We start from the raw sequence: 27,542 nt of genomic DNA on the forward strand, positions 1-27,542 counted from the left end.
TTCAGTGGAAAAGGACAAAGGGAAAACGTTTTAATAGTGGTACCCTTTTGAAATGCGGTGAAACAGCAAGATATATGTTCCTGAGGAAGGTATTTATGAGCCTTAAGGATAAGTAATTTCTGAGATGATTTAACATTGTCCAGAAAGGGACAAATTGAGATAGAATAAATCACTGAAACCTCCTCTGAATTTGATATAATTTTAATAAGTCCAGTATAATTTTAATAAGAAGTCCAGTAGATGCCTTCAGGCGCACCAGTGGCAGTACGTTTTCCACAGTGTTTTTGCCTCCCTCTAGCAAGAACAAGTGAAGCAATAAAAGAATACTCACCAGGTGGCAGAGGTACCCATAACGCACAGTTAATCTTAGTTCATATGTATTTTAGATGTGCAAAATTAAATTAACTTTTCACTTGGCAGCACATCTTTTGGCACTTAGATTGATCGTAGAAGGCTCTTAAAAAGATACAGTGTATGATACAATTTGGTTTAGGTTTTCAAATTCTCATCTGCCTTCAGGAATAACTGTCATTTCTTGCTCTGTAAAATCTAATTTGATTGCTAGTGCCATGGATGAGGTGACTGTCACCTTTCCGTGTCATGTGCACCTCCTCTGCACTGGAATGGAAAGCTAATGTGTTCCTCATGTGAGTCTCCAATAAATGGCATTGAATGGCAATGCTGAAAATGTATCATTATGGAGAGGAGTAGAAATTGCAAACAAAAACATGATTAAAAAAAAATTAAAAAAAAATCAAAGCTACAAAGCCAAGCATTATAGTTAAGGTAAGAATTAAGTTTGCCCATGCCTTGAAAAAAGATGCACAGTGTAGCCATGTCACTCCTGGGTTCAATAACCCACCAACCAGAAGTGAACTGAGTCAAGGAGTTCTCACGGACTCTGGTTGACCAGATTGAATTCAAAAGCTGAAAACCTAAATGAGCATAGTATTACAGCCAAATGGACTACTAATGCAAGTGGAGCGCTGCATGCACAGTTTCATCAATGCTATGTCTAGTGTCAGTGATAAATGCAAATAATATCATTTAGGCTGCATTAGGAAGAGCGCAGCCACAGGGTGGAGAGAGCTAACGCTTCCCTTCTACTCAGCATTGGTGAAACACCTCTGGAGTGCTGGGTATAGATCTGGGCTCTCCAGTACAAGAGAGACATAGACTTACTGCAGCAAGTCCAGCAAAGGGCTGCTAAAATGACTAAGGGACAGCAGCACCTGACATATGAGGAGAGGTTGAGACAGCTGTGACTGTTCAGCCTAGAGAAAAGGTGGCTCAGTGAGATCTTATCCACGTGTATAAATATCTGATGGGAGAGAAAAGAATTGGGAGCTGGACTCTTCTCAGTGGTGTTCTGCAAAAAGACAGGAGGCCGTGGGCACAAACTGAAATGGAGGAAATTCCATTTAAACACAGGAAAAATGTTTTTTGCTCTGAGGATTGTCAAACACTGCAACACGTTGCCTACAGAGGTTGTGGAGTCTTCATCGTTGGAGATACTAAAAACCTGACTGGACACTGCCCTGAACAACATGGTCTAGTTGACCTTGCTTTGAGCAGCAGGGCTGGACTTGCTGAAGTCCAGAGGTGCCTTCCAACCTCAGTCTTTCTGCAGTTCTGTGATCTGCCAGCATCTCCAGTCCCACGGTGCTGGTGCCCAAAGCCATCAAGGCTGAGCCGTCAGCTGCTCAGCACCACAGCTCTGGGCTGCAGCTTTCTGTATTTTCAGAAATTTTGGTTGCCACGGGGGAGATGATAAATTTGAGAGGTGCTTCTTTGAAGACATCTGATTTTGAGAACTTGATTTAAATACAGCAGATGCCAGTAAATGGCAGTTTAGGAGTGCTAATTATGCTCTGAATTATGATGAGCTCATATTTGATTATACATATATCTTAGCATCATTACATATAATATAATCTTTCTATTTTATTGGTCAAAAAGAGACATTTAATTAAAAGAAGAAACTGAAGGAAATGTAGCCATTTTTAAGGGTGACATAAGTGTTTCTTGATGGAAACATGGTATCTTATTGGTATTTGTAGGATCTTATGGAAGAAATTTATCTAATCTAATTTTGTTTGAGAACTAACTTTTCAATGGCTAAAATAAAATTAATACTGTCTTATACTAATATTTCAATTCAAATAATTTGAAATATTATTTTCTTCTTCTGAATACTCATTGCAAAGATCTTACCCCTAAGCATTTTCTTGGTTCTTTGCTTGGTGCGAGTTTGCAAGTCATTACTAGTACACACATAGCGATTGATGTGATAGGGACAAACAGTGGCTTTTCAAGAACTCTGGGAGACCTTTGGGTGCTGATAATCCAGTTACTCACCAAATTAATTTGTTGCACTGGGCACAGCAGGTTTACACTGCAGTGATCATATCGAAATTTGCACAGTGCATCCTGGAATAGGCATTCTCTGTGCCACAGAAGCTCTTACTGCTTTTTGGTACTGAAACTCGATAATGGAATTCATTTATATCAGTTGCTCAGGAGCCGGTTCTACTTTTTTTTTTTACAGAAAAAGCTGGTTCCCTGAGGCAAGAAAAGCGATACTGAACAGCAGGAGTTAGGGTAGCTTGCAGGTGAGGGCAAACATTAGTAAGACCATGCCTTGCCTTGAGACTAAGCTTTGTTTCTGAAGGCAAGAGACTGCATCAATACATTATCTATTAATACAGTAATTTTATGAGGTACACAATGTCCTAGACTATTTAGCACTCAATTAAGCTTCACATCGCCTGTCAATAACTTCAGAAATGGCAACAAAATGGGCTTTGGCAGATTATTTTCAGCTGACTAACCGGTGGTTGAAGGAATTCATCAGTTCTTTACTCTAGCTGACAGGTTTCTCTTCTTTTAACACTGCAGGGAGGGAAGCATGGTGTGAAGCAGATACATTTATTAAACTGTTTTTCAGTTCTGACAGTCAAGGAGGCAACAAAACATTCACACCTTAAGCTTTGATACCCTCTCTTGTGTAAAGCTGGTCTGTTCAAAACCACTTGGAGATGTGCTGCCTTTGGTTTAGTTGATTTCAACTCTCTCTTCCGCGCTGGCTTGTTAAGGTACGACAGCGAGCTAGAAGAAATGCCACTCTTTCTTCTCTTGCAGTGTAGGTATGGTGCTCCTCCAAACTCATCCTTCAGCTTACAACAGCTGTTTTTCCTGGTGAAATCTTCTGTTTGCTTCCATGCAACTTGGTAAGGCAACTAATCCTCCTGTGAGGTCAGTGGCTGTTAATTGCCCAAGTCCAACAAAATAACTATTTCTGATCCTGGGCTTCCAAAAACCATCCAAGGTTTTCACAGTGAAAATCCTATGAATATGCTATGGTATTTGTGAAGATTTAAAAATTGTGGAGTTGTCGTTCTGTTTCAATGGTGACATGCAAGAATTAAGAGTACGGTTTCAGACCTGGGCAACTCTATAGGAAGTGTTTTACGAATTTGTGTTCTGTATTGAACTTGACTCCCTGACATTCCAAAGTGGTTTGAAAGATTCTTGTTTTCTGTACTTGTTTGGAAAGGTATTGTTTCCCTCTGTCATTGCTTAGTTATTGCTTTTAATGATGTCACTCCAAAGCTATTGTAAAAGTGCATATATTATAGATTGCACAGAATGTCACTAGAAACCAATAAATCAAAGTGGTAGTAGGAAAAGCGCAAATAAACCAAAAATGGTAGCACACGGTTTTCAAATTGAAGAGCATTTGGAAGGATGCTTGTGTGGAAAAGACCTCAGTAACCACGACGCCTTGCCACCCCGACGACACTGGTTCCCACTCGCGCGGAAGCCGCGAACAGAAGCTCCTGACTCTGCGCACACTGACATTTCTCGAAACCGAAATTCGTGCGGCGCTGCACGACCCCGCTGCGGGAGCGTGTGGCAGCAGGGCAGTGCGTGCCCTTTCCGCAGCCCAGCTGAAGCCCCCCCGCGCCACCCGCGAACGCCGCGCAAGGGCCGCGCCGTGCCACCGGGGCTCGGCGGGGCGCGGCTGCCCACGGCCTGCCCGCCCTGCCGGCCGCGGGAAAGCGGCGCGGACGACCGGGGTGGGGGGGGCATCGCACCTCCCCCGAGCCGCCGCCACCGCCCTCGCCGCGGCCCGGGGCCGCCCGCCCCGGCTCTGATTGGGCCCGCGGGGAGGCCCCTCCCGCCCGGCCCCCGCCCGCCGCCCGGGCGGCCCCGCCGCCGCGCCGCGCCCGCTCCCCAAATACACCTTTGCGGCGGCGGGGATCGGCAGCGGCGCCCTGCCCAGAGCCCCTCCGCGGGGCTGCGCGGCCGCGGGCAGCCCCCCCCCCCCTCCGCGCCATGGTGAGTGAGCGGCGCCCGGGGCGCGGAGCGGGGCGCGGAGCGGCGCGGCGGGGACCCTGGACAGCGCTGGGACGGGGCGCCCGGCCGTGCCCGGGGGAGCGGGGCGCTCGGGGCAGGGCCGGGGCAGGAGCCGGGGCCGGGTGTCTCGCCCGGCCGTGCGGTGTGGGGCTGAGCCCCGGCATCGGGGGATGCGCGGGAAGCCCCCTCCCCCGGGCACCCCGAGCCCCGTTTGCACCGTGGCGCCAGCCAAATACGGTCTGGAGCGGAACACGTAGCGATTCGGGGCTGGAAGCGATCTGGGAGCTCGCTGAGGTCCTCAGCCACGAGGGGTACTTCGGCGGCCTTTGTGCATTGTGAGGCTTTCTAAGAATTTGCTAACTGATGCTGCCCGTCGAGCTAATGAAACCCATTGAGACTAGCTTTACTTCGGTAAGGTTTCTGATCTGGTTTCCAGAGTAATTCGTATCATTGCACTTCATGAATTAGACGCAAACCTGATATCTGATCACATACTCGATGCTCTAACTTCATTTTTGCATTTGTTATTCCAATTATTAATTTTTTTTTTCTAGGAAGGATAAATGAAACCCACAAACTGTGTTGTAATGAAACCCACAAACTGTGTTGTATTCCTTATGACTGGCAGTTTACTTTTGCAGTCGATTTTCTTAGCTCCAGTCTTCTTTCTATTTTGTCCAGACTTTAGGCTCGTAATTCCTTTTCTGAGTGGATAGAGTTGTTTCTGTGGCTAAAGTTCAGTGACCATTACCAGCCTAGGCCTAGTAGTCCCTTTATAAAATCATCTCTATGTATGAACATGAGACACTTGAGAAGTTTCTCTCTCGTATGTAAAGGAGTACTTTTATACATGTTACGTACTCTCTCAAGCTTCATCTAATACTGCTTCTAAAATGGCTCTATTTTCAGAGCTGGTCGCTTATTCTGTGTATGTAGCGAGATGGTTTTCTAAGTTCAAAGGATGAAGTAACAGGAAAAAAGTCCTAAGCAAGGAGGCAGTATTACTAAAAACGAGTATTATGGTGAAATGAACTGCTTGTAATGCTATATTTGGGCAACGCACTTTCACTGGACTGCAGGTTACACTGTGCTGCAGACGGGTTGATCTCAAGAGAAATGGTAAGACTTTTGATAGTTGAAATGCTAGTGGGAAAAAAGAAATTTTTATTCACTTGGATTTTCCACTGTGAAGTCTCAGAATACAGAGTTACAGAAAAATGTAACAGAGCAATTTTTTATAACAAGTGTAAGAGTTTAATTATCTTTCTGTGAATAGAACAAATGGTTTTACTTAGCTGGAAATGGTCTAATCTTACAGTTTTTCCTAAGAGAAAATTCCCAGTGGAGCCACTCCCTTTTCTGATAGTTAGGATTAAAATGATTTGTTTCCAAACTACAGAAAGTGGGCGCAAGGAAGCATACACTTTAAATCACATAAATGGGTCTATTGCTTTTCTAGGGTTAGGAACAAAAGGTGGTGAGAGCCCATGCTGGAGATGCCATTAACAGACTATTTTACATAATCAGAGAAGTTAAGCAATTTCAGCAACCGGAGAATGCATGCAAATGTGTTACAAATGCAGGCATGCAAAGTTCTCTTTATTGTAGAGAAGTTTCTTGCTTGGGTTGTGTTGCTCTGGGGCGCTACATATGGCCATACATTCTGCAGCTCTGATGACTATTCTCTTTGCTTTGCCAATAGCAAGAACCTTAAATGAACTAGATGATTGTAAGGAAACATGAGGAATACTGTAATGCTGATATAAAAGTCTTCATGCTCCATTCTCAGAAGAGAAAAGCAATTGCTGAAATCATGCTGATCTAAAGCAGGCAGGAAAAGTAAGGAAGGAGAAAGAAGGAAATCACATCTTGAGATCTCTTGGCTGCATTTTTTTCCATGGAATTATGTAGTTTGCAGCTATTATGAATCATGACAGTGCAAGATCATGAGGCAAACATTGGAGGAGAAAGTAAGGAATTTAGTTCTACAGTGGGTTTTTTACCCTTTTTTGACATCAATCAAATTGCTCACCATCCCCTCTCACACTGGTTCACTTGCTGAGTATTCACTTAAATTATTCAATTAAGTTTTTGATGAATTGTTAAAAATGAGAAGTCAAGGTTAGTCTTTAATGTTGTATCCATAAAAGTAAGTACTAAAGTCTTGTATATTTGTCTTACTCTGATTAATGCTTTCTTTTAAAAATTTGTCATTTAACCATTCTATGACAGTCTGTTCAAAACAGATCCCACAGTGAAATCAAAACATAAGTAAGAGTTTATAATAAAATATAATACTCAAAACATCAGTAGCAGTCAAAACCTGGTTATGTCACGTAATAAAAGGTAAAATATCACAGCCATTATGAAGATAGATGCCATCTATTTGAAATTCTAAAAAAATACCGAGACTCAAAATAAGCAATCCAAGAAGTCAAGGTAGAGTTTGTAGCAAATACAGCTATTTTCCTTTTAACTGAAATGAGTTGTTAAACCAAAATTGTATCTTACTTAAAAAACAATAAAGATCAAGCACTTCAGTAATCTAAGGAAGCAGACACAACATTCTAAATTATCAACAAGGAAATATGTATTAGAAGGTACTGGCCGTATTTTGTATCTACTCTGTAGACAAGCAGCAAGTTTCCTTTTCTTTTATACAAACAAATTTAAGAAAAATTCAGTATAGGTAAAAAGAAGTGTTTTAAAATAGTTAGTGGAAACTGCAGGAAACGTTTTAAGGAATTTTGTTGTAATGATATTTAGAAATCATTCCATTTCAGCTTGCACATTTTATTAGCAAATGAAAATTGAGCCGTGAAGAGCTGCCATTAGAGTTTCTTTGCTGGAATTCCTTGCACATTTCGTACTATTTCCTTTTTAAAGATCCTTATTGTCCATGTGTTTATTAAAATTTACTGCATTTATTTACATGCTTAGCATTACAATTAAGATTTTTAGCACTTGAAATTTAAATTAAGCCAAATCTCAGATTTGAAATTGCTTTGAATATTCTTTTCAGCATGTTTTGAGCATCTGAGATATGGCTCTAATATATAGGATATATATTCATCACGTCTTGCGTGACTAGTTGTACCAGGAGTAGAGATTCAAGTTCATCATTGAACAGATATTATATTTTTAAGTCAGTGTTCAGGGCATAAGTCTTTGTTCGAGAAAGCAACACTGTTCAGGACAGAATATTAATATCTATTTAATTGTAAAATTCCAATAGGATTTAAGCATGTGCATAAATGGGCTAGGGCTTCTGGCTAGGGCTTCTAGCTAGGGTGTAAACAATTTTTTTTTTTGTAATAAAGGCAGTAAAATTTGCTAGAGACAGCAGGTTTTTTATAAAGTTTTTGTTTACAGATCCACCTGCTATGAAACAATTGAAAAGACTATGCTAATATCTATAATGAAGCCTTTTACTTGTCACACAGGTATCGATTGCTACTCATTTGGTAACATGCTGTTCTTCCAGTTTTTTGGTTGTCCTACTCAGGTGATGCCACTCTTAGGTCAGTGCTAGTCCTTCCTTGTCATTTTGGCTCCTCGTTTATGGCCTGTAGCTCATACAGGATGCTTATTTATTTTTGTAGACGCAGAGTCTGGAGCAAGCTGACATCTACTCCCGTTTCGTAGGAGTGCAGGTTTCACTGCTGTCAGTTGTTCTGCTGCTTCATGACCTCAGTCAGAGCAAATATGTTCTCTAGGGATTAATTTTACTTCACCATAGAGAGACCTCACCAAGTCCTGTTCATTGCTTCAGACCCCAATTTGAGCTTTAGAGCTTCCATAGGCCTTCAACCTTTGGGAGAATCTCACCCTATTAGAGCGTAGTCTTTTGTGATACTCGCTTCCACTTATTTTTCATTCATATTTCCTATTATATGGTAATTTTGTTAAGCGGAATCAATGCCCTTGCTAAGAATATTAGCTTGCGTGTTTAGCTGCGGGGTATTTTAACTAACGTTCTCATTTGATCGAAATGCCTCCTTCCATAGTTCAGACCCCCACTGCTACTTTTAGGCGCTCTCCCTGCTCCTTCAACTCGGCAGTATTGTGGTAGCCATTACTCTTGATTTTACTGCTCTGACTCCTTAAATCAGTTCCTCTGTGTCACTTAAAGCCAACTTTTGAATTGATTTTCTTCTTGCGTATTCATACTATATGTAGCTGTTCCAAGAGAATGGTGCCCTGCTAGTCAAAGTATTCAAACAAGCCACCTCCTCATGCAAGCCAGCACCAGTAGGCTAATTTCTTACAGGCAGCACGCTAAGCCTAGATGATAACCAAGCTGTGACTTTATCTATTATTTCTGAGAGGGTACTTCTTTTATGGGACCCCCTGTCTGTACCTCCTACGCACATGTATCAGCCTGAATGTGAATGGAACGCCGTGCTGGCCCTGCTTGAGTGCCAATGCCGCGTTTTCTCTGCCTTACCCTAGGGCAAGGGGAAAAACGCCTGAAGATTTGCTTCCCAGCATGGGGCTATGGGGCACAGAGCTGTCTGAAACCTCTCTTGGGACCGTTCGGCTATGCCTTGCACTTTACGCATGGCTATGCCCATTGATTGTCTCAGCTAAGCCCATATAGAAAATAGGTCAGCCATGCAGTGGCTCAGGAAGAGAGCTTTAATTGTGTAGGTTGTAATCTAGAAAGCAGGGTGTGTGCATCATCATGGAGGAGGCTGGAACCGGTTCCAAAGATTTTATCAAGCGTTGTGGAATCCAGCCCTTAGACAGCTATTTGTGTTAGAGAGTTGCAGGGAATATCCCGTGCAAGTCATCCAATTGTTTCAGTGTGAGTAAAAATTTCTTACTATAAGGCAATGTGCTAAAATCCTTTGATTATTTTCTCCTCCACAAATGGAAATTGAAGGAAACATACATTTATGAAGTGACTCTCTTCCTCAGCCCCATTCTAAGGTATTCAGAACATAAATATATCACTCTTTTGAGGAAAATATATTTTGTGGGAATCTCCCTCGTGTAACTCTAGAATGTCATTGATTCCAGAGGGTGCGGTAAAACTTACGGTTTCTGTGACGCCACATACAGTAGTTGCTGCTAAACTCTCCTCTTTTAATAGCACAGTTATATTTGAGATTCCAGAAACAGGCTTCTCTATGGTATATTAGACAGGAGTGCGATGACTGCCTTTCTAATGCTGACCAAGGTAAACGTGTGTTTAATTTCATTTTAACCTTGCATTTCACTTGGCACTTGATACAGATGGAGACTGACAAAAGTTGTTCAGGGAAAGCTGATTTCCCTCCTCGGCAAATACAGAAACTCTTCACACACGAAAGAGCATTCGTAAAAGGCTGACTACAATGGAGGACACCTCAGCAAGATTTCCAGTTTGTTGCTTTAAAAAATGGGGATTTTGCATTTGCTCATAATTATTTCTCTGATTTGAAAACACAAGACAATATACCCAGTTGCTGTCTCCTGGTTAATAGGGAGGGGTGTCTGCTTATATTAATAGCTGAGTGGCTCCCTGGTCCTGACTGCAGGCACCCTGGAGCCTAAAATACTCATTGCAGTTCCTGTTTTAAATAGCACTGCTAAAAATGGCAAAATTTCCATGTCTTTGGAGAAAGCATGCATCAATCTAACTTTAAATTTCCTTTTTTTTTCTTTTTGCTGAAATTGTCTTCATAGTTGTCTCTGCAACTGGCAAGCTGAGAGTGCAAAACTACTTTCCTCATGTTGAGAAAAATATTTGGTGGATTGATAAACTGTTTAAATTTTGGCGAAAATATAGCCATTAGTCCACAGAACTCACAAAGCATATTTAGAGATAGGATTTTAGAATTTCCTCATGGGAAGAATAGTATGAAGGGAAGGGTAGTCTTGTAACTTCAGAAGCTTAGCAAGGCTTTTAGTCAATGTGGAACTGATTTTTGTTCTCAAAAACTTCAGGAAATCATTGCAGGAATAATTACAATTCATTTTAGATGTAATTAAATGGTTATTTTAATGCAGTTAAAGGTTCCCAAACAGGTTGCATGATATTAATAAAAACAGCCAGGTGGAAATGCCTTCCTATAAGCAATTACAGAGCCTTCAGAAATGCGAGAACAAAGTAAAACCTGGTGTGTGTTAGGCATGAAGCTACAGGGTGAGGACACCTACCTTGTTCAGCTTTTATATATAGCACCTATACCCTTTTATGAATCCTACCTGCTAAATTTATTTGAATTTCGTTTGTAGAAACGTGCAACTGATTTGATCCCGTATTTATTTTTTAAATCTAGCTGCAAATTTTTGTAAGGTTTGACCCACTTTTTGTAAATCACTCAGATCTACTAAACTCCTGGCCAAAAACCCTTGTGCAACTCTGTTCAAGAGATCTGGATTAGTTTCTTAGCTCAGCTGCAGTCTTTTGTGATCTCCGGCATGCCTTATTTCCCCACTTCTAAAAGAGGCATCCTAGTGCTTCCTTTCATATCCCATTTTTCTGTCTTAGCTATTCAGACTCTTCAGGTCAAACATCATCTTCTACTGTATATTTATTTGTGTATGACCCTGATCTTAATTTGGGCCTTTTGGGAGGTTAAAATAAACAAATAATACACCTAGTAAGAGTGATAGAGAAAAAGCAGAATGCAAGACAACATTGGCACAATTTCTCTGCTGAGCAACCTCCCCAAAGATGAACTCACCAGACAGAAGGTTAAATACCAGTATTATTTCAGGTTAAGCAAAGGCTCCATGACAATTTTCACATGTTGACCAAGTATCAGTCTTACTGACTGAATGGTGGCCTACATGAATGCTCAAAGGTAATGAAACAGTTCCCTTCCCAGGCAAAAACATTTGGTGGTGTGGTGGCAATAAAATAGCATAGGGAAGACAAGTCTTTCAGTCACGAGTTAGGCATGGCTTGCAAAACATTTTGAAAGGCTCATGAGGCAGAGACTCCATTTGTAATATGATACTGAAAATCTGTAGCTGATCTGAAAATTAGTATCAACTTAGATCGGGTCTGCACTTTGCATGCCACATGCTCCGGATCTGTCGGAGATGCATGATGGTCAAAAATATGTGGAAAAAGTCATTGACCATAACAACGGTAAATTTTAGAACCAGTAGAGTCACGGATTCATCAAAGTTTGAAGTGTGCGACTATACCATGCACGAGATTCTTGTGGGCATCATGACAGAATAATTATTCTCTTAGATGATTAGAGACTGGCACTAGCAAATGCCAGTTAAAATGTTTTTGACTGTTGATTAATATAAAATATGAAATGTGGTTTCCTGATGTCTTCCTTCCAGTTTCTCTTTGAAAGTAATTTGCAGTTCTAAGCAATGCTAAGTTCTAAGCAAAAACAGGTTTAAACAATAGATTAAAAGGAAAAGGTATCTTTTCAAATAGGCTTTGAAGTGGTGAAGAGCAAGGAGTACTAATGGAATATAGGATTATGATTTACATGTAGCACAAGCTAAAAAAGAACATCCATCCCTGCCCATGTTGTGGGCAGATTTTTGTCAACAATAAATTGCAATAGGGAAAAATAAGAAACTGAAATGAGAGTAGTAGTGGCAGAAAAGCATCTAATGGTGTTGATGTATTTAAAAAATACAGTTAGATTTTATTGCAGTTGCTGTAATGTACTGTATTGTAAATGGCTGATCCATCTAATGCTGGAATAAATATGCAGAAAAAGGCGGTTTCTGCAAGTATTTATATAACATATCCTCACTGTTTTCTTTCCCAACTGTTACTCCACAACCATGGAAAACACTCATAATCTTTAGTAAAATACTAATAAATGCATTTAGATCTTTAATGCAAAACTTAAGTTTGATACTCTGTCTTTCAGCAAGGAAGCTGCATTACTTAGGAATGTAATCCTGTTGTCAGTTTAATATATTATGGGCAGCATGGGATTTAGATGCCTGTTATAAACAGAGTTGAAAACCTAGAGCAAAGGTTTACAACATGAATATGCCGCAAAGATATTTGTGATGCTGTGAGAATTCACCATTGTCACAGGATACTTGTAAAGTTAGTGCTTTTGTCTCGTTGGAATTTGCCAGGTACAAATACTTAAAACAAATGTTTTGAATTTTCAGCATCGTCTAAACTGTAAGCAGAAATGTCAAAGGTTTCTGACCCCATGTAAAGGAAGACTATACACAGTGCAGCAAACTTTCTTTCCTCCCTGTTGCTTTTTGTTGGTTTTTTTTTCATCTGCTGAGAGTGCAGGCTCCACAAGATTCATGATGCTTCTAGATGCTCCAGAATACCAGAAGGTTTAAAAAAAAATTGTCTTCCATCTTGGCAGGAAATTCTTCATGAAAGACACACTATCTTTCTTTATCCTTAAACTTAGGTCTCTGGTTATATCCTCTAGGAACTCATGCCTCTCATTCCCTCCCTCTGTCCCCACTGTACACGTGGTCTCTCAGCCTTTTCATCGTGGAAATTCATACATTTCTAGAAAAAGGGGGAACTTGCTATGCAGCATCCTCTTTCTGTGCACATACACAAACACAGAGGTGGAACCTGTTATTTGTTATGGGACTTCTTTTATCAAGAACCCAGTTAACCCAGTTAATTTACCTTTCCAGTCAAAGGAGCATTTCTTTTCAGGATAATATTCAAATGACATTCAAAACCTATTTGAAGTACTCCTCTGAGTACGTATGGACTTGCTAGGGCCAGAATTTAATTTTAGTTCATTTTGAGGTTTTCTCCCACAGTTCACTGTCCAGTCTCTCTGCCCTTACACCTCTGAAACAGCTGAACTGTTTTCTGTGCTGGCTTGGAGCTACTATTCACAGCACCAGTATGCAACATAGCAAGTTGGAGACATCCTATTATTTGGCTCCATTTTTGAAATGAACGTGGTTTCTTAATATAACGAAAAAAACAGGTGCTCAGTGGTGGATGCCCATTTTACAGATTTAGCAAACAGCACATACAGAGTAGTTGTTCTTTAATATTTCTGTGGGAAATAGTACTTGAAGAACCTTTGGTGTGGGACAGCTCCTACACTAAAACTGACCCTTACGATCGCGGAGTAGTTTATCTATCATTGCACAAGCTGAAGTGTCAGGACAATTCAGAGGTTCGTCAATTAAATTTGATATTAGTTTTGGTTCTCAATGAAGTAAATCTGAGATGACCCCATTACCTCAGTAAAGGCAATGCACTCAAGATCCTCTACAGCCATTGCCTGCCACTTCAGGATTCAGCCTTCAAGGATGACACTACTGCACTTTGATGCTACCTCACTGGAATGCAGGTCAGGGTCTTCAAGGAAGCCAGGTAAGTAGTGCTTCGTCCCATCCGTCTGGGACCTCAGATGCATGTGCAGCATGCACTGGTATTTCAGGAGGCCTGATGGAGAGAGAAAAGAGGTTCTGTATAGACGTATTGTAAAAAAAAAAAAAGTGAAATATCTTTAAAAAATAAAATGTACAAATGTGAACTCTTAAATCAGTAACAATGTGTATCTGGCCTTTAACTTAGAAATCGGTGCCATTTAAAACAAAATATTAGAAAATAACATATGAAATGTCCAAGTCTAGAAAGTGTTTATTTCTTTATTAACATAGGGTAACCTCATTAGACAGTGCAGCAAAACAAGGTGTGTCACTGCCTGCCGCCCATTAGATGCTAGTGAGGCAAAACACTGAAACTAGAAATTGGATCTTGGCAGCCAAATCAGGGTGATAAACACATATCCTTCCTTAATTGAGCAACAGAGAGTAATATAGAACCAGCAGAGTTGGTTGAAACACAAGCTGTAACTACCATCAAAATTTTCCCCCTTAATTCTAAAATATTGGTGAAAAACTTCTTGAAATTATAATTTCAACATTTTCTATAGGCTATACTGACAGATTACAGAGAAGTTATTTGCATAAGTACCCACTGTACTTCAGTAGAGAAAAAGCAATATATTAGTAAGAGAACTTTCTGTGTCGTTGCGAATTGTTTTGTTCTATTGCCCACGTTTTCATTCTTTCTTACAGATTTTTTAATCCTCTTATCCTTCTGTAGGCTTCCTTCTCTACTTTCTTCTGTTTTTTCCTCCTTGCTCCTTTATTCTGTCTGTAGCTCCCTTTTCTCCTTTTTCTATCTCACATAATAAAAACCAGGAGATATTCCAAAATAATGCTATGATAAATGAGAAAAACTATGCTATCTGAGAAATGGAGCAAAGCTTTGATCTTTCAGGCTTTGGTAAGAATACTGTGATGTGAGCATTGTCGCAGTCAGTGCAGTTATACAGGTTGTGAGATGAAGCACTGTGGACAGTTCTAGGTTCTCTACCTAGAATACCTCCAGGAAGATTACCCATTGGTTCATACAATGCAGAAAATTCAGGTTCTGTATCATGGAAACATATTAGTTTGGATGACAAACATTTTTTTGGTAGAAGTTTTTCATATGATTTTACTCTTTTGGAAAATTCAACTCCTCTAGTGAAATCATCTCCCTTGTTTTATGGAAAAATGACTTGTATTTTCCCAATGAGAGAAAGGCCTGAGGGCCTTGCCCAGAAAGTCAAAAAAGTTTGTGGGAAAAGTAGCAGGAGAATCCTTATGGTTAAAAAGCATTTAATTTATCTCCATATTTAAGCCTCCATTTAGAGGCCAGTGATTGGTACATCTGACCAGAGATTCTGCGCTGTGTTCTTTGTTAACCCTTTCTTGGATTTCCATTCCTCCAAATCTCTTTATCTGTTTAATTTCTGTTAACTTGAAATTCCTGCCACAGAAATCAGTGAATGTCAATGGAATGGAATTTACAAGCATTTTGAGCCAAGCATGTGTTTCTGTGCCAGTCTGTGCCTGGCACTCTGGTGCTAAAATACCCAGAACTGAAGCAGACACTAGAGTTTCAAAAATGCTGGATGACGTTATTTTTACATCTGTGGGATTTAATATTCAAGTTTGATGTTGCTCCAAGAAGCTGCACTTCAGCAGCTAATGCACTTGAATCGGTACAATGCATGGTTTGGAACATGGTAAATTTTTCTAAATGCATCTGTTATAACCAGGGGAGCAGCACCGACCGAGGCTTCTACTATTTGATAATATTTTTTAGCTATAAGGATGGATCTTTTCTCTGTTGTTTAGCACTGCTGAAGATTTGGAAAAGCAGCATATATGTCATGTAATTTCCTTTGCCTGATGATCAATGCCTAAATGATCCTCTGATTTTCACTGAAAATATTATTAAAACAAGAAGCTACATTTTAATAATGACTTGAGAAATTTCTTTGTAAAGGATCTCACATTTCTAGATCTGAACAACCTAGATTTCTGTTATAGTCTGTCCCACACATTCCTTTTGTTTTTAAACAGAAGTGTCAAAGCTGAATAACCACCCATAAATATTTTCAGTTTATTTTTCTGCAGGGCCACATTTTCACCTCAGTCTTTACGTCAAACTGCCACCAAGGCCAAGGGGAAGTTCCATATACAGAATATGTGGTGAATACAGCCGTTATCCCTGAGTTAGTTTTGCATGCCACCTTTTTCCTTCTGCTGTCATTTGTATGTGCTGACTTTTCCTCTGCAAAAGTCATCTGAGAAACACTCTGTGCAATTTCATTTTTTTCACATGCTCAAAAGAAAAGTAGAATAAATGGAACGGAAGTATTTGAAAGATAAGTAGCTGGGATAACTCCAGCAATTGCACTGGAGACAATTACAAGCATCACAGATTGAACATTCTACAGGAAGCCAAAAATCTGCCTCTTGATTTATTTAATTTTTAGTTTTGTTACAGAGGTGGTATACACTAACAGCAGGCTAGTATTAGTCATTAAGTGCATATTTACTGTGATTAATTAACAACATTAATTTCTCTTAATACCACATGTGCAAGCTCAGTATTTCACAAAACATCTCACCTTTACTTTGCTTCATCATTTTAGTGAAGAAAAAAAAAAAAAATCCTGTGTTTTTAAAGACAATATAAATTCACTTATTTACCATATTTACCTAGCTTTCTCTACTTTAAATGCCTATCATCTACTGTATTTTGCAGAAGAGTGTGAGAAAGCAACTAAGTGATATAATCAACGGGGAAATTGGTATTGTAATGTATTCCTAGAGCATTCAGTCTCACAAGATGTGCTGATAGCCTTTGGAACTGTGCTGCGCAGTGGTAAGATCCAGTGCTTTTGTGTACTCAAATCTTTTTTAAAATAGCAGATTTTGAAAGGGATGGGCTGTGAATAGGCCAATCAGCAAAATAAAAAATGAAGGTACTCATTTACAGTGCACATGGCCAAATCAGCATTTTCATTTATTTTAAACATGTTTGGTAGCAGAAACCATCTGTAAGCATTTAATCAAAAAGGAAGGTGCCTGCTGGTCCTGCCCCGCAGATACCATGGAAGGGAACAATTGAGAAAGTAGCTGATTTTTCCTGTTCTTCAGAGCTGTTTTCTTTGCCATGGGCTCTAGATAAAGCAGAATCAGTAGCTGCATGATGGCTGTGAAAACACCTCTTAAACCATCTATTCTGGTTGAATACACCTCTTCAATCAATATATTTTTTTCCCTATCAGAAAAATTACAAGGACGTGACCTTGCTGCTGCAGGATAAACCATTTTCACTAATTAGAAGTTCCTGTTATTAGCTTCCCATGCATAGTATTTAACTTTTCCAGAATCTCAAATGACCTCAGTTCTGTGTTTACCATCACATCTGCACACCTACCGGCAAAAGCCCAAAATGAAAAAAACCAAGGCCGTATTTTGCTTCAAAAATAAGGAAACATGCAAATCAGTATTTCTGTGACAACAGTCACAGAACTGTTAGGTTTAATCCTATTCCTGCCTTATCCAGCAACCTGTTATTGACTTCAATGGGAGTTGGCATGAGTGCTTAACTATGAATAAATATGAAAGGTAGTTGTCAGTGATTTTCAGTGTGAAAATGATTTTGTAGACATTGGAAACAGAAGTGGCAGCTGGCAAATAGTCAGAAAACTGCAGTTGAAATCTACTGATGAAACACTTTGCTTTCTACAGACCCAGTTTTCAAACTGTTCTCTGAGACCTATAGAGTTCAGAGAAACTTTTAGTACTCCATTATTTATAAAACTTGCTGTTCATTATAATTTAAAGCTGTGAACACAAAGGGAATATTTAACCATATGCACTGTCATAAGACACTACAATCAATGTTTTATATTGCTTTACAATGCTCCAGTATCTTTGGGGAAACAATAACAATAATGGTATTTATGCAAACCTGTTGCATAAACAGTTACCCACATTCAACTTCAATTAGATGAATACGTGCATGTACAAGTCTCAGCAAGGTAAGCGTCTGTGAAGAAGTAGAAGAATTCTTTTATCATGTCTGAAGATGCTTTGCAGTTAATCCAGGCCATGGTTCTCAAATGAGGAATTACTTCTTTCGTTAGAAATTTGGAATTTTTAAATAGTTTATTGTTTCATTTATTATAGAAGATGCAGCAATCCTGGCTAAGTCATGAATACTAGCTAAAGATTTCAGTGAAAAATACTATGAGATAAAAAAGTTACTAGATTTCACTCTTATTACACAATAGCTACAATTATTTTTTACTTTCTTTGCTCCTAAAAATGTTTCGACCTATGAACTACATAAAAGTCAGATTTTGCAGACATTCAAAGTTAGAGGTCTACTTAAATGGGTACAGTTATATGCATTGGTAAGTTTGAGAGATTCAACTGTAAGTAGGTATTTGGAAAGAATCATTAAGCACGACCATTGACAATTACTTCATATTCTAGAACCACAGCCCTTCTCCTGTTGTGGAGTCTAATTTACAGTCCATTGGCTTCTAGCAAGACTTCAGTCTTTGCATTTAACTCCTGCTAACTGTCATGAACACTGCATGTCCTCAAGACAAGTTTTAATTCTTGAAGGAGTTTTGAAGACATAAATTTATTTCTTCCCTTTCCTCTTATGATTGTCATGAAAGTATTGTACTTTCACGGGCTGCAAATGGAGATTAAATGCTATATTTAAAATATATTCCTTTAAAGTGTGAGAATAGTTTCCAGATACTTTGGATTGGTTTTGGTTTTGCTTGTCCTCACTGCAGCACCTCCTCTTTATCAATTGCTTCCTCATCGGGGTACCCAGATCGCTTGAGGTATCATCAGTTCTGTCAGTTCCATATCAGGATTTCTCAAAAAAAACCCCAAAAAACCAAACTCATCCACTTAAATAATGTGTTGTGGTTACATACAGCAGGAAAAATGCCCATGAGCCTCAAGAGCTCCCAGCGTGTAAGGAGGCTGGGGTTCTCAGGGTAGTATCTCCATCATAGTTGCTTATTGGTGGTACAAGCCATGCTTTGGACCCGGGGTGAGGGTGCGAGGGTGTGCCATAACCAAGGGCTGCTCTTTCCCCCTGAGCATGTGGAGGGGGAAGCAGAGAATGGGGTGCTGCGAGGCTGCCCGCTGGGCTTGCTGTGGAGTGTTTTCACAGATAGGCTTTGACTCACAGGAAGAGAATATTTTTCCCACGCTATCTTCTCAGCATGTCTCCCTGTTACTTGGTCCTAGCATAGGAAAAATATTTACCCTATGAAAGTACATGTGATACTTAAAATGACAATTATATATTTTATAAGCAACATTTGGGAATCAGTCCTTCCTTTAGCTACATGCCAAAATATGGGTGCGGTAATTAGGGTTCCCCCTGTGCCTTTAATTGAAACCAGAGATGTGGCTGCCACATAATATTCACATCTGGAGGCTGGGCTTCTCCCAAGGCTAAATTTGGATCCAGGGATTTGCTCCAGACCATTAGAGGGAAATGAGTCAGTCACAAAATCAGTATCAGAAATGCAGTGATACTTTAAAACTAGGGGTTTTCCCTGTCTTCAAGAACACTGGTTTCTATATCAAGATATAGAGCTTAGTGTTATTACACAAATGCTAATATTTTAAAGCAGCAGCAATGTCTGTCTCATGATGACCTTAAAATGAGACATATTAGCAGTTTTGAAGTTGACTTATATATTCTGTGAAACCTATTTTCTGCAAGATGAAAAAGGAGGTAGCTTACTTTCTTCTCAGAAAACAAAGGTAATTATTTTCCTCATCTCCTGGCTTGGTAGCTGTCTAATGCTGTAGATCACAATCCATTCCACATGGAGCACAGAGCAAACATTTTATAGTGTTTCTCTGTTTCTTAAAACACTTCATAAAGAAAAAAGGTAGAACAGTGAGGAAATTCCACATTATGTGGGAAGAAACTCTTTCTTGTAAGCAAGGTCTAGATTTTTAGCTTGCCCTAAGCTATCATATAGGACAGTCACTGAGACGAGTTACAACACTGAATTTGGATTTACTAAAATGTTTGGACTGTTAAAATAATAATTGGTTGCTGTGACTTGTATTATTTTTTCATAGCCGCTTTACTACCTTGTACTTTGCTTGGTAATCATGGCAAATCCGCTGGGTGGTTCAGTAAGTGCTGTGGTGTGCTGTGGTATTTCTTTACTATCAAAAGTATGCTGCGAATTACAGAAAAGTTCCGAGTATACTTCTCTTAGGAATAGCCGCAAACAGAGCTACGCCTGGGCTTGCACAGCGCACGATGGCAATTAATGCTTTAGAGAAAAAATGGTAAGACTACTTTAAAGGGCTCTGGGGTACAGACAGATGAGAACTAGGGATGACTTGGGAGAAAGAAGGGTGGAAGTTTAGGGGAACAAGCAGAAAAGTTAATGCCTGACAAAGCATATTCTTTTTGAGAGCTAGAGTGGAATTTGAGATTGCTGAATCTAGTAATTTCTTGTGTACCAGTAAATTATTGTGAAGTCCACTGTCCAATATCGTGTCTCATCCTGAACTACAAAGTGGATAACAACCTTTTCATCAGTTATTGCCTGTGCTCAAGCAGCAAAAATCTGTGCTGTGAGAGCCTAGAATCTTGCTGAGAAAAAAGGTACTGCTTTGTAGTGTAATGCCTGTATCTACACAAGAGTGGTAATGATTTAGGATTGAACTGTCACCTATATTTGGGATTTCCTAGACCTCAACTCCTTGGCTCTGCAATTTTCTTTTTATAGAGTTATATTATTTACGCAATTTGGTCTGATTAATATTTTACTTAGTTTGTGTTGCTGCTGCAGATTTAGAAATCCTATCACTACTGTGCACTTTACCTAATATGCAAGTTACAGCTGATACTTTTTTAAATTATTCTTGTGTAATGACACAGTTATCCCCAGATAGGTTAGCAAATGTATTTACTCTTCTAATGACAGGACCAAATTACTGGAAAGAGGTAAATGAGGCATCCTCAAATTTCAGTTGATGGGTTAGTCTCTGAGTGGGGAGATGCAGGAAAACATCTCATTCCTCTTCACAAGGATGCATCTTTTCCAAGATGTCCTCTACCTAAGTCAACAATTGGCCGTTTTCTATTAGGTACAACTCACTACCACCCAGAAATTTGTAAACAGATTTGCCTATCTCTTCTGATTACTTACATCTTGGGCTCTCCAAAGCAGCAATACTCAAACAAATTAATACTTTGAAGGTGTGTGCACTCTGAACGTGTTTAGGTTAACAATGAAGCAGCCAAAGAAAGCTTACTTATTTGTACATGATTTAATAAGACTAATAAATACTTACTTTGACTTCTTAAAATATTAACGTATATTGATGCAGACTTGAGCAATTTTCTCAGAGTATTTTAGAAGCCTCCTTAAAATCCTTGGAAACAGACAAATTACCAGGGCTTTGATTCTGTTGCTACACACAGCACTTGAAGTAGAAAAAATAAAGGGCGGATATTGCCCTTCAGATTAATAAGACAAAATGATAGGATTTAGTTAGTTTCCCTGTGTTTGTCTGCTGACAGGCACAACAGCTGAATCCACAAGGAGCTGCTGCTACTGATGGGGTGATGGGTACTAACCTGTCTTGCTAGAAGCTGATTGTGTTTTGCCTGTGTGTAAAAGCAGCTCTGTGCAGAGGCCTGCTGACTGTCAAGGGGCAAAAGGCAGTGATTTCTGAATCCCACAGAGATTAGAGCTGAGTGGGAATTACAAGCCTCTGGTTTACATTAAGGCAAGACAGAAGTTCACAGCTGCTTCTCTTGAGGCAATGGCTTCCAGACTGCACTGAGCTCCTGCAAGTGCTGTGCGATCACTGTCGTGCTGGAGAAGGTTAGATCCAGTCAGTGCTATCTTCTGACTGCTGCAAAACAAACTGATGACTTTTTTAATTCTTGCTCAACTTGCATCAGTTCACCTAACAAAGTGATATGTATGATTAAATAGAAAAAAGTGACATTATTGCATAATACCATATTCTGTCCTACTCTGAGCAAGGGACTGCTTGTAGTAAGAAAAAAGTATTTAATGTTGCTTCTAATTTTTGTGTCGTGTCCATAAGCTAAGACTATAAACCAACTTTAGCTACTGTTAACAAATGGTATTGCTTAATTCTTATAAATGGCTGTATTAATGCTAGGGGATTTTACTGTATGATTGATTCATTGCACTGCATTTCATGGCACTGTCAAGGAAATGTTTTAGCAGAGGAAAATACTCAGAAGCAACTAGTACAAATAAGCATACAGGAAAGCATTTTGGCTGTAAGACAAGTATAGATGTAAATATACAATGAAATGTTTGCACAAAGCATTTTGAGCACTGTTAAGTTATTCTGCTGCTATGACTATGCTATGTGAAGTCATCTTCATTTTTCTGAGTGGCACAGTGCCATGTTGCATTCAGCCAGACACTGAATAAATTGGTTGCTTGTAGTTTGATCTCACAGCAGATTATTTAATTTTAATTTTCAATTTGCTTCCCAAGGTAAGTATGACAGCAATTAATATGGCAGAGATGGAGAATTCACATTAAACACTGCTGCTCCCCTGGGATGAGCTCTCTCAAAGCATGTTTGGAGAGAAATTAAACCCACAAACTTTTCCCATGTTTCCTCATGTTTCTTATTTTTTTTTGTTATGGTCAGAAAATGTCTTTAACCATTGGGAACAATGGGAGGGCTGGTGTTCTTCATTCTTGAAACACATCTGCAAATTTTTGACTTAACCTGTGATGTGTGCCATCATCTTTCTCATACCTTTTTAGGGTCCATTATACTGCTGACATTCCTTCTGTAAATTCTACACTGGTGATTCATTATGTTTCTCCTGTCAGACCTTTAAAACCACTGTCTAATTACCATTTGAGCGAGGCAGGTTTTCCTCTAACACAATAGACTTCTTTTCTGAATCTTAGTTATATTAAGTGCAAGATGCACGTAGGATACCAGATGCTAACTTGATGTTTTAAGAAAGGAAGATGTAGTGTATGCATGGTTTTTTCCCAGTATTTGAAGTGTCATGGAACTAGGCTTTCCACTTTGTTTCTTTAAAGATGTGATTTAGGGCATCTTGTCATTGCGGAGGTCAGGAAGAGTCTTGAATTGGTCACAGCTTGAAAATTATTATGCCTAGTAAGTTGATACTGGTTTTGAACTGGGATATATATTATAAAAGGACCATCCCATTTGTTTCTGGGAAAACAAGAACTTCAGGACACTTCGGAAATAGTTCTGCAGGAAGCTTTCTTTAGGAACTCTGTCATCATTATTTGGAGCATAAAGATCTGTATGTTAACGATACTGGTTTTGTATAACAGTATTATTACTAGAAACATCATGGATCTCCACTTTCTGGAAAACCAATAATGATTTTGTCATAAATAGCAATTGGCAGGAGCCCAAGGCCACATTCAGAGCAAGGGCACAGATTCCAATCCCCACCAGGGTAGGAAGAGGTTGAATGTGGGTGTCCTGCAGCACGAAGGATGGCAGGCCAGGCTGCATCCCAGCATGAAGCTGCAGACATAGTAGCTGCATGTCCAGCAGCTTTGTCGACTCAGGGACCTTCACATCAGGGCCCGGTTTGTCCCTGAATAAGTTCTGGCCAGTGACCATCTTCTGGGTCCTCTTCTTCCCACTCGGCAGCTTCTGGAGACTTCAGGTTTTCCAGGTGTAAAATAATGGCATCACTTCCTTCAGAGAATTGATTCTACTCGCCTGGATATTTTTCCTACCACGTCAAGTGTAATTTAATTAAAATACAATATGTTAGCATGGAAGTGAACCCCCAAATAATTCCAGACTATTGTCTTCTAGAAAGAGAGAATTAGTTTTAACAGCAGCAGAAAAAAAACCCCATCAAAATTATTGGTAATAGCTGAAGGTCATTCACTTCCTTTGTTCTTAGTTTAGTGCAAATGTAAAATATTATTATAAAATATAAAATGTAATTATGAAAAGTAAATATTTGTTGGTATCTAATTTAACCATTAATTTTTTTCACAAAAGTATATCAGAATTATTTTCTTCCAAAATGCTGGTATACTTGATTTTTAATGTTTTAGTAGTGTTAGTTTATAAATTAAAGATTTATCTTTAAATTTAAGGCCCAAATTCAGCAAAACACATGAGTATATATGTAAGATTCATCAAAGCCATAATTTTTTTATCTTTTGACAATGGTGCACGTATATATTTACGTTACTATTTTTCTTAACAGTTTATTTCAGTGCACAGATCAGTCTAACTACAGAAAAGGTGGTTGTTTTCTGCTGTTCTTTTTCAGTAGAGTAATACGAGGTTATGTAATGGCTCCTGAGTAAAAACACTTTTTCATATATTTAACAATGCTTACATTACACGTAAAAGTATTACGTGTATTTATGTATTGAGAGTGTGGTTCTTGCTTGAAATTTTTCACTGCCTCATTTCCTACACAATAGTATTCAGCAATAAAAAATAAAGCATTACTGATATCCATGCAGTAGAAACAAATGAGTTTCTACATAAAAACAGAAATCAGAAATATAGAACGTTATGTAAACATTCTTCCACCTCTGGTTCTTAGCATTGTGTTTATTGATTCTTAAAATAATACTTTCATAATTGTGATAGATGTTCCCTAGATGCTGGCCTGACACCATCAGTATTACAGCATACATACAGCATACAAAAGGACTTTTTTTGCCAAATACTTTTTTTCGGCAGCAGCTACAGTAGCTTCTGCTTGTTTCCTCTCTTCCCCGTGCCACTTGCGCTGGGTCTGCAGCACTCCGCTGCTCTGCCATTCACTCCAGCTGTTTCAAAAGAAGCAGCTGGTAACTTGTTCCAAGGAATTAGTTATTTTTAACCCTGGTGCAGTTGCTGTGTAACCCTAAAAGCCCTTTGGGTGTCTCAGGGGCAGAAATAAGCAGTGTGGTGCACAGGCTGATTAAAGCCATAAGTGCCTGTTAAAGAAATAGTTATTGTCCTGTATCTCCAGAGACACAAGCATAATACTTCAGCTGCTTCCAGAGTTGCCAAAAGATCTCAAGGATTACCTTGCTAGAGTATTATATGAGGATGAGAGGATCTTATTCAATGAGATATAGTCAATAGAAAATGAAGGCTTAAGGAAAGCGCCTTTTTCAGATTAATTCTAACTAAAATAAATGTAACAAACAGGAAACAATTAAAAGTTCAGCCCTTTTTTTTAATGTACTGTTTGAAAGATATGACCTTCAAAAGCATGAAAGTCCCTTGGTGTTTCCAAGCAACTTCAGTTATGTGGTCAAATTCCCATGATGTTAGTTGTCACCAGCCAGTGGCTTTTACACAAGCTGCTAGCCTTTGGTCTTGGATGGTTTGCTGTTCCAGAAGTGCAAGTACTAACTTTAGTCATACATTTCTCCATTACAAAAAAAAAATAAAATCTTGGGCGTCAAGTAAATTGGGATTTAAGTATCCATAACAAATCGGTTTCATTGTGCCATATCAGGTAGTTTCTAATAGCTGCTTATGAAGAATTAAAAAGGTTTCTTATTAGAATTCTGCTCTCTACTCTTTCGTAAACCTCATCCATCAATGTGACCAAAGATACATCCAATAAAACAACTTCTCTGCCTTAATCTCTAGAGCCCAAATTCATCCAAGAAATTAACCATGCAAACAACTTTACCTGAAGCACTGAAGTCAATAGGGATTACATGCTTAAAATGGCACATGGGCTTAAGTGCTTTCCTGAGCAAGGTCATAGAAAAGCCACTATTTTAATGCACATATGATAAAACTGGTACGTCATGGGTATTTCAAAGAGAAAATTAATGTTTTTAATTTTTTTTTTCTTCTTGTTTTGTAGGGGCACACATTTGTTCCTGTGGTGATTTATAGCTACCAATAATCTTCCATACTGGTTGCCTTCTCTACTATTCTGGCATCTTCTGCTCTTGTTAGTAAACAGAAGAGAATTATTAAACACAAAGCCAAGTACTCTTAATCTCGAGAGAGAGACTTTGTACAGTATGTTCTGCACAAAACTGAAAGACTTGAAGATCACAGGGGAATGTCCTTTCTCCTTACTGACTCAAAGTCACATTACTGAGGAACATGACAAGGACTGCACAGAAAACAGCTCTAGAGCAGCTGTGCCCATCTGCAAAGAAGTCCATGAAAAAGATGCTCAAGGAAACCTTCCTCAAAGGAAAACGAGCAGAAGTAGAGTGTACCTGCACACATTAACTGAAAGCATCTGCAAACTAATATTTCCTGAGGTAAATAGATACTGCATAATAATAGTAATACTTTAGTAGCATTTAATTATAAACATCAAAAAAGCATTTTATGCCAGCCTTTAGATGTAAGCCTTTAGAAAGTTGTTTTGACTTCAAAGTTTGTGTTCTTACGTAGTTCTGCATAGTTTAAATCCTCATTTCATCCTCTTCCTTTCCTTCCGGATAGAATTTTGCCACAATCAGTTTTGCACACAACATCCCTTCCACTGTATTTCCCTATATTTTTGCCTTTTATTTGCAACCTTCCACTGATCATTTTAACTGTTCCTCTTAAATCCATGTATTTCTGTAGCAATTTTTTTACAGAGATAAAATTAGAGAAACTTTGCCTTGTTACCTAATTATGTAAATTATGTAGGCACCTCACAGTTCACCTAACTGAATCCGTACTGCTAAGTACATTACTCATTATCACAAAAAAATTAAAATAGCTGTTTTCATCTGCTATGATGCTAACCTCCTGTCATACTATTTTTAAAATTGTTTCTGTCTGTTTACCACAATCGTATTCTTATGTCTCTGCTCAACTCAACTGAAAACAGCTACAGTGCATGCACAGTTGTTTGCCTGAGTGGAGATGGATACCATGGTTTGTTTCTGTAAAAAGAACATGAAAAATGCAGCTCCATAACATTCAACACTTGGGCTTGCCTCAAATTCTGCAGAAAGTGTGAAGGAACTGGTATATATTGGGATTACAAATGGCAAATGGCCAACTCTGTATACTCAATTAATTACAATTCTATTAACTGGATATTCAGTGTACCTTACTAAAAGTGCTGGAGTTTTGTTAAATCTATTTGCAGATCTGTTTTTGCAACTCTTCATCTATTACCCTTTCTCTAAAATTCTACGTAATCAATTTTTGATAGACCTATTTTTACCTCTGCTGCACTTACATGGAAGAAATTCATCCCTTTGAACTGATCTTTAAACGTATAAAGGAAAGGACTTTTAACTCAAGAATGAACTGGCAAAGCACCCTTTGTATGATGTCATGATTGCTGTATTGGTTTCCTAGTATATAGTTGTTGGTGGGATTTTTAATTAAATTTAATTAAATAACTGGTTTTTTTCTTTAAAGAGTAGTATAAATGTGTGCAGCTGCCTATTATATAATCTTGATAGGCTAATTCATCAGCTGGGACAAAAGCTTGGTAAAGTCAAGGATATTATGACCATGTACTCCAGGAGCTACTGAAGTTCAAGGTTATTGTCACTGCTATTTACAGTTATTCAAGTCATATTCATTGGAATTTTTTCCAAGTCTAGTAGTCTGTTCTCATGCTGATTTGGGGTCAAGACCTAAGCATATTCCCAATCCCGGTTCTCTATAGAAGGGTTTTGCTTGTTTCAAAACATGTTTTTCATCGCTTAGATACTTCATAGTGCCTTACTTACAGCGACAAACATAATCCTCTTTCCAATTGGAAACTCCAAAACAGGGGGCTGCATCATGACCCCAACTGATTCACGAACTCCTCATGAAAACAGTGAGTTGTGCATGGAAATTCAGGACATAGTGCACACAGAATAACTTTTGATTAAATTTGAGATGTGATATTGTTTTATGTGCTTCTT

The 27,542-nt window shown here is 39.0% G+C and overlaps 1 protein-coding gene across 3 annotated transcripts in view; it reads left to right on the forward strand.

Moving 5' to 3' along the window:
* Positions 1–4,122: 4,122 nt before the first annotated feature.
* The window catches only part of GUCY1A1 (guanylate cyclase 1 soluble subunit alpha 1), a 36,660-nt gene continuing 13,240 nt past the window's right edge, over positions 4,123–27,542 (forward strand). Inside the window, exons 1-2 of one of the 3 annotated variants that reach the window (XM_075751758.1) lie at positions 4,123–4,341; positions 25,529–25,940. In XM_075751758.1, the coding sequence (XP_075607873.1) occupies positions 25,692–25,940 (249 nt within the window). In that variant the 5' untranslated portion in view covers positions 4,123–4,341; positions 25,529–25,691. Of the gene's footprint in view, positions 4,342–8,553; positions 13,649–16,297; positions 16,505–25,528; positions 25,941–27,542 lie in introns of those variants that run through there. The other 2 variants (XM_075751761.1, XM_075751759.1) reach the window with 2 other exon arrangements.

Source organism: Balearica regulorum, chromosome 4, assembly GCF_011004875.1.
Source record: "Balearica regulorum gibbericeps isolate bBalReg1 chromosome 4, bBalReg1.pri, whole genome shotgun sequence".
NCBI classification, from domain to species: domain Eukaryota; kingdom Metazoa; phylum Chordata; class Aves; order Gruiformes; family Gruidae; genus Balearica; species Balearica regulorum.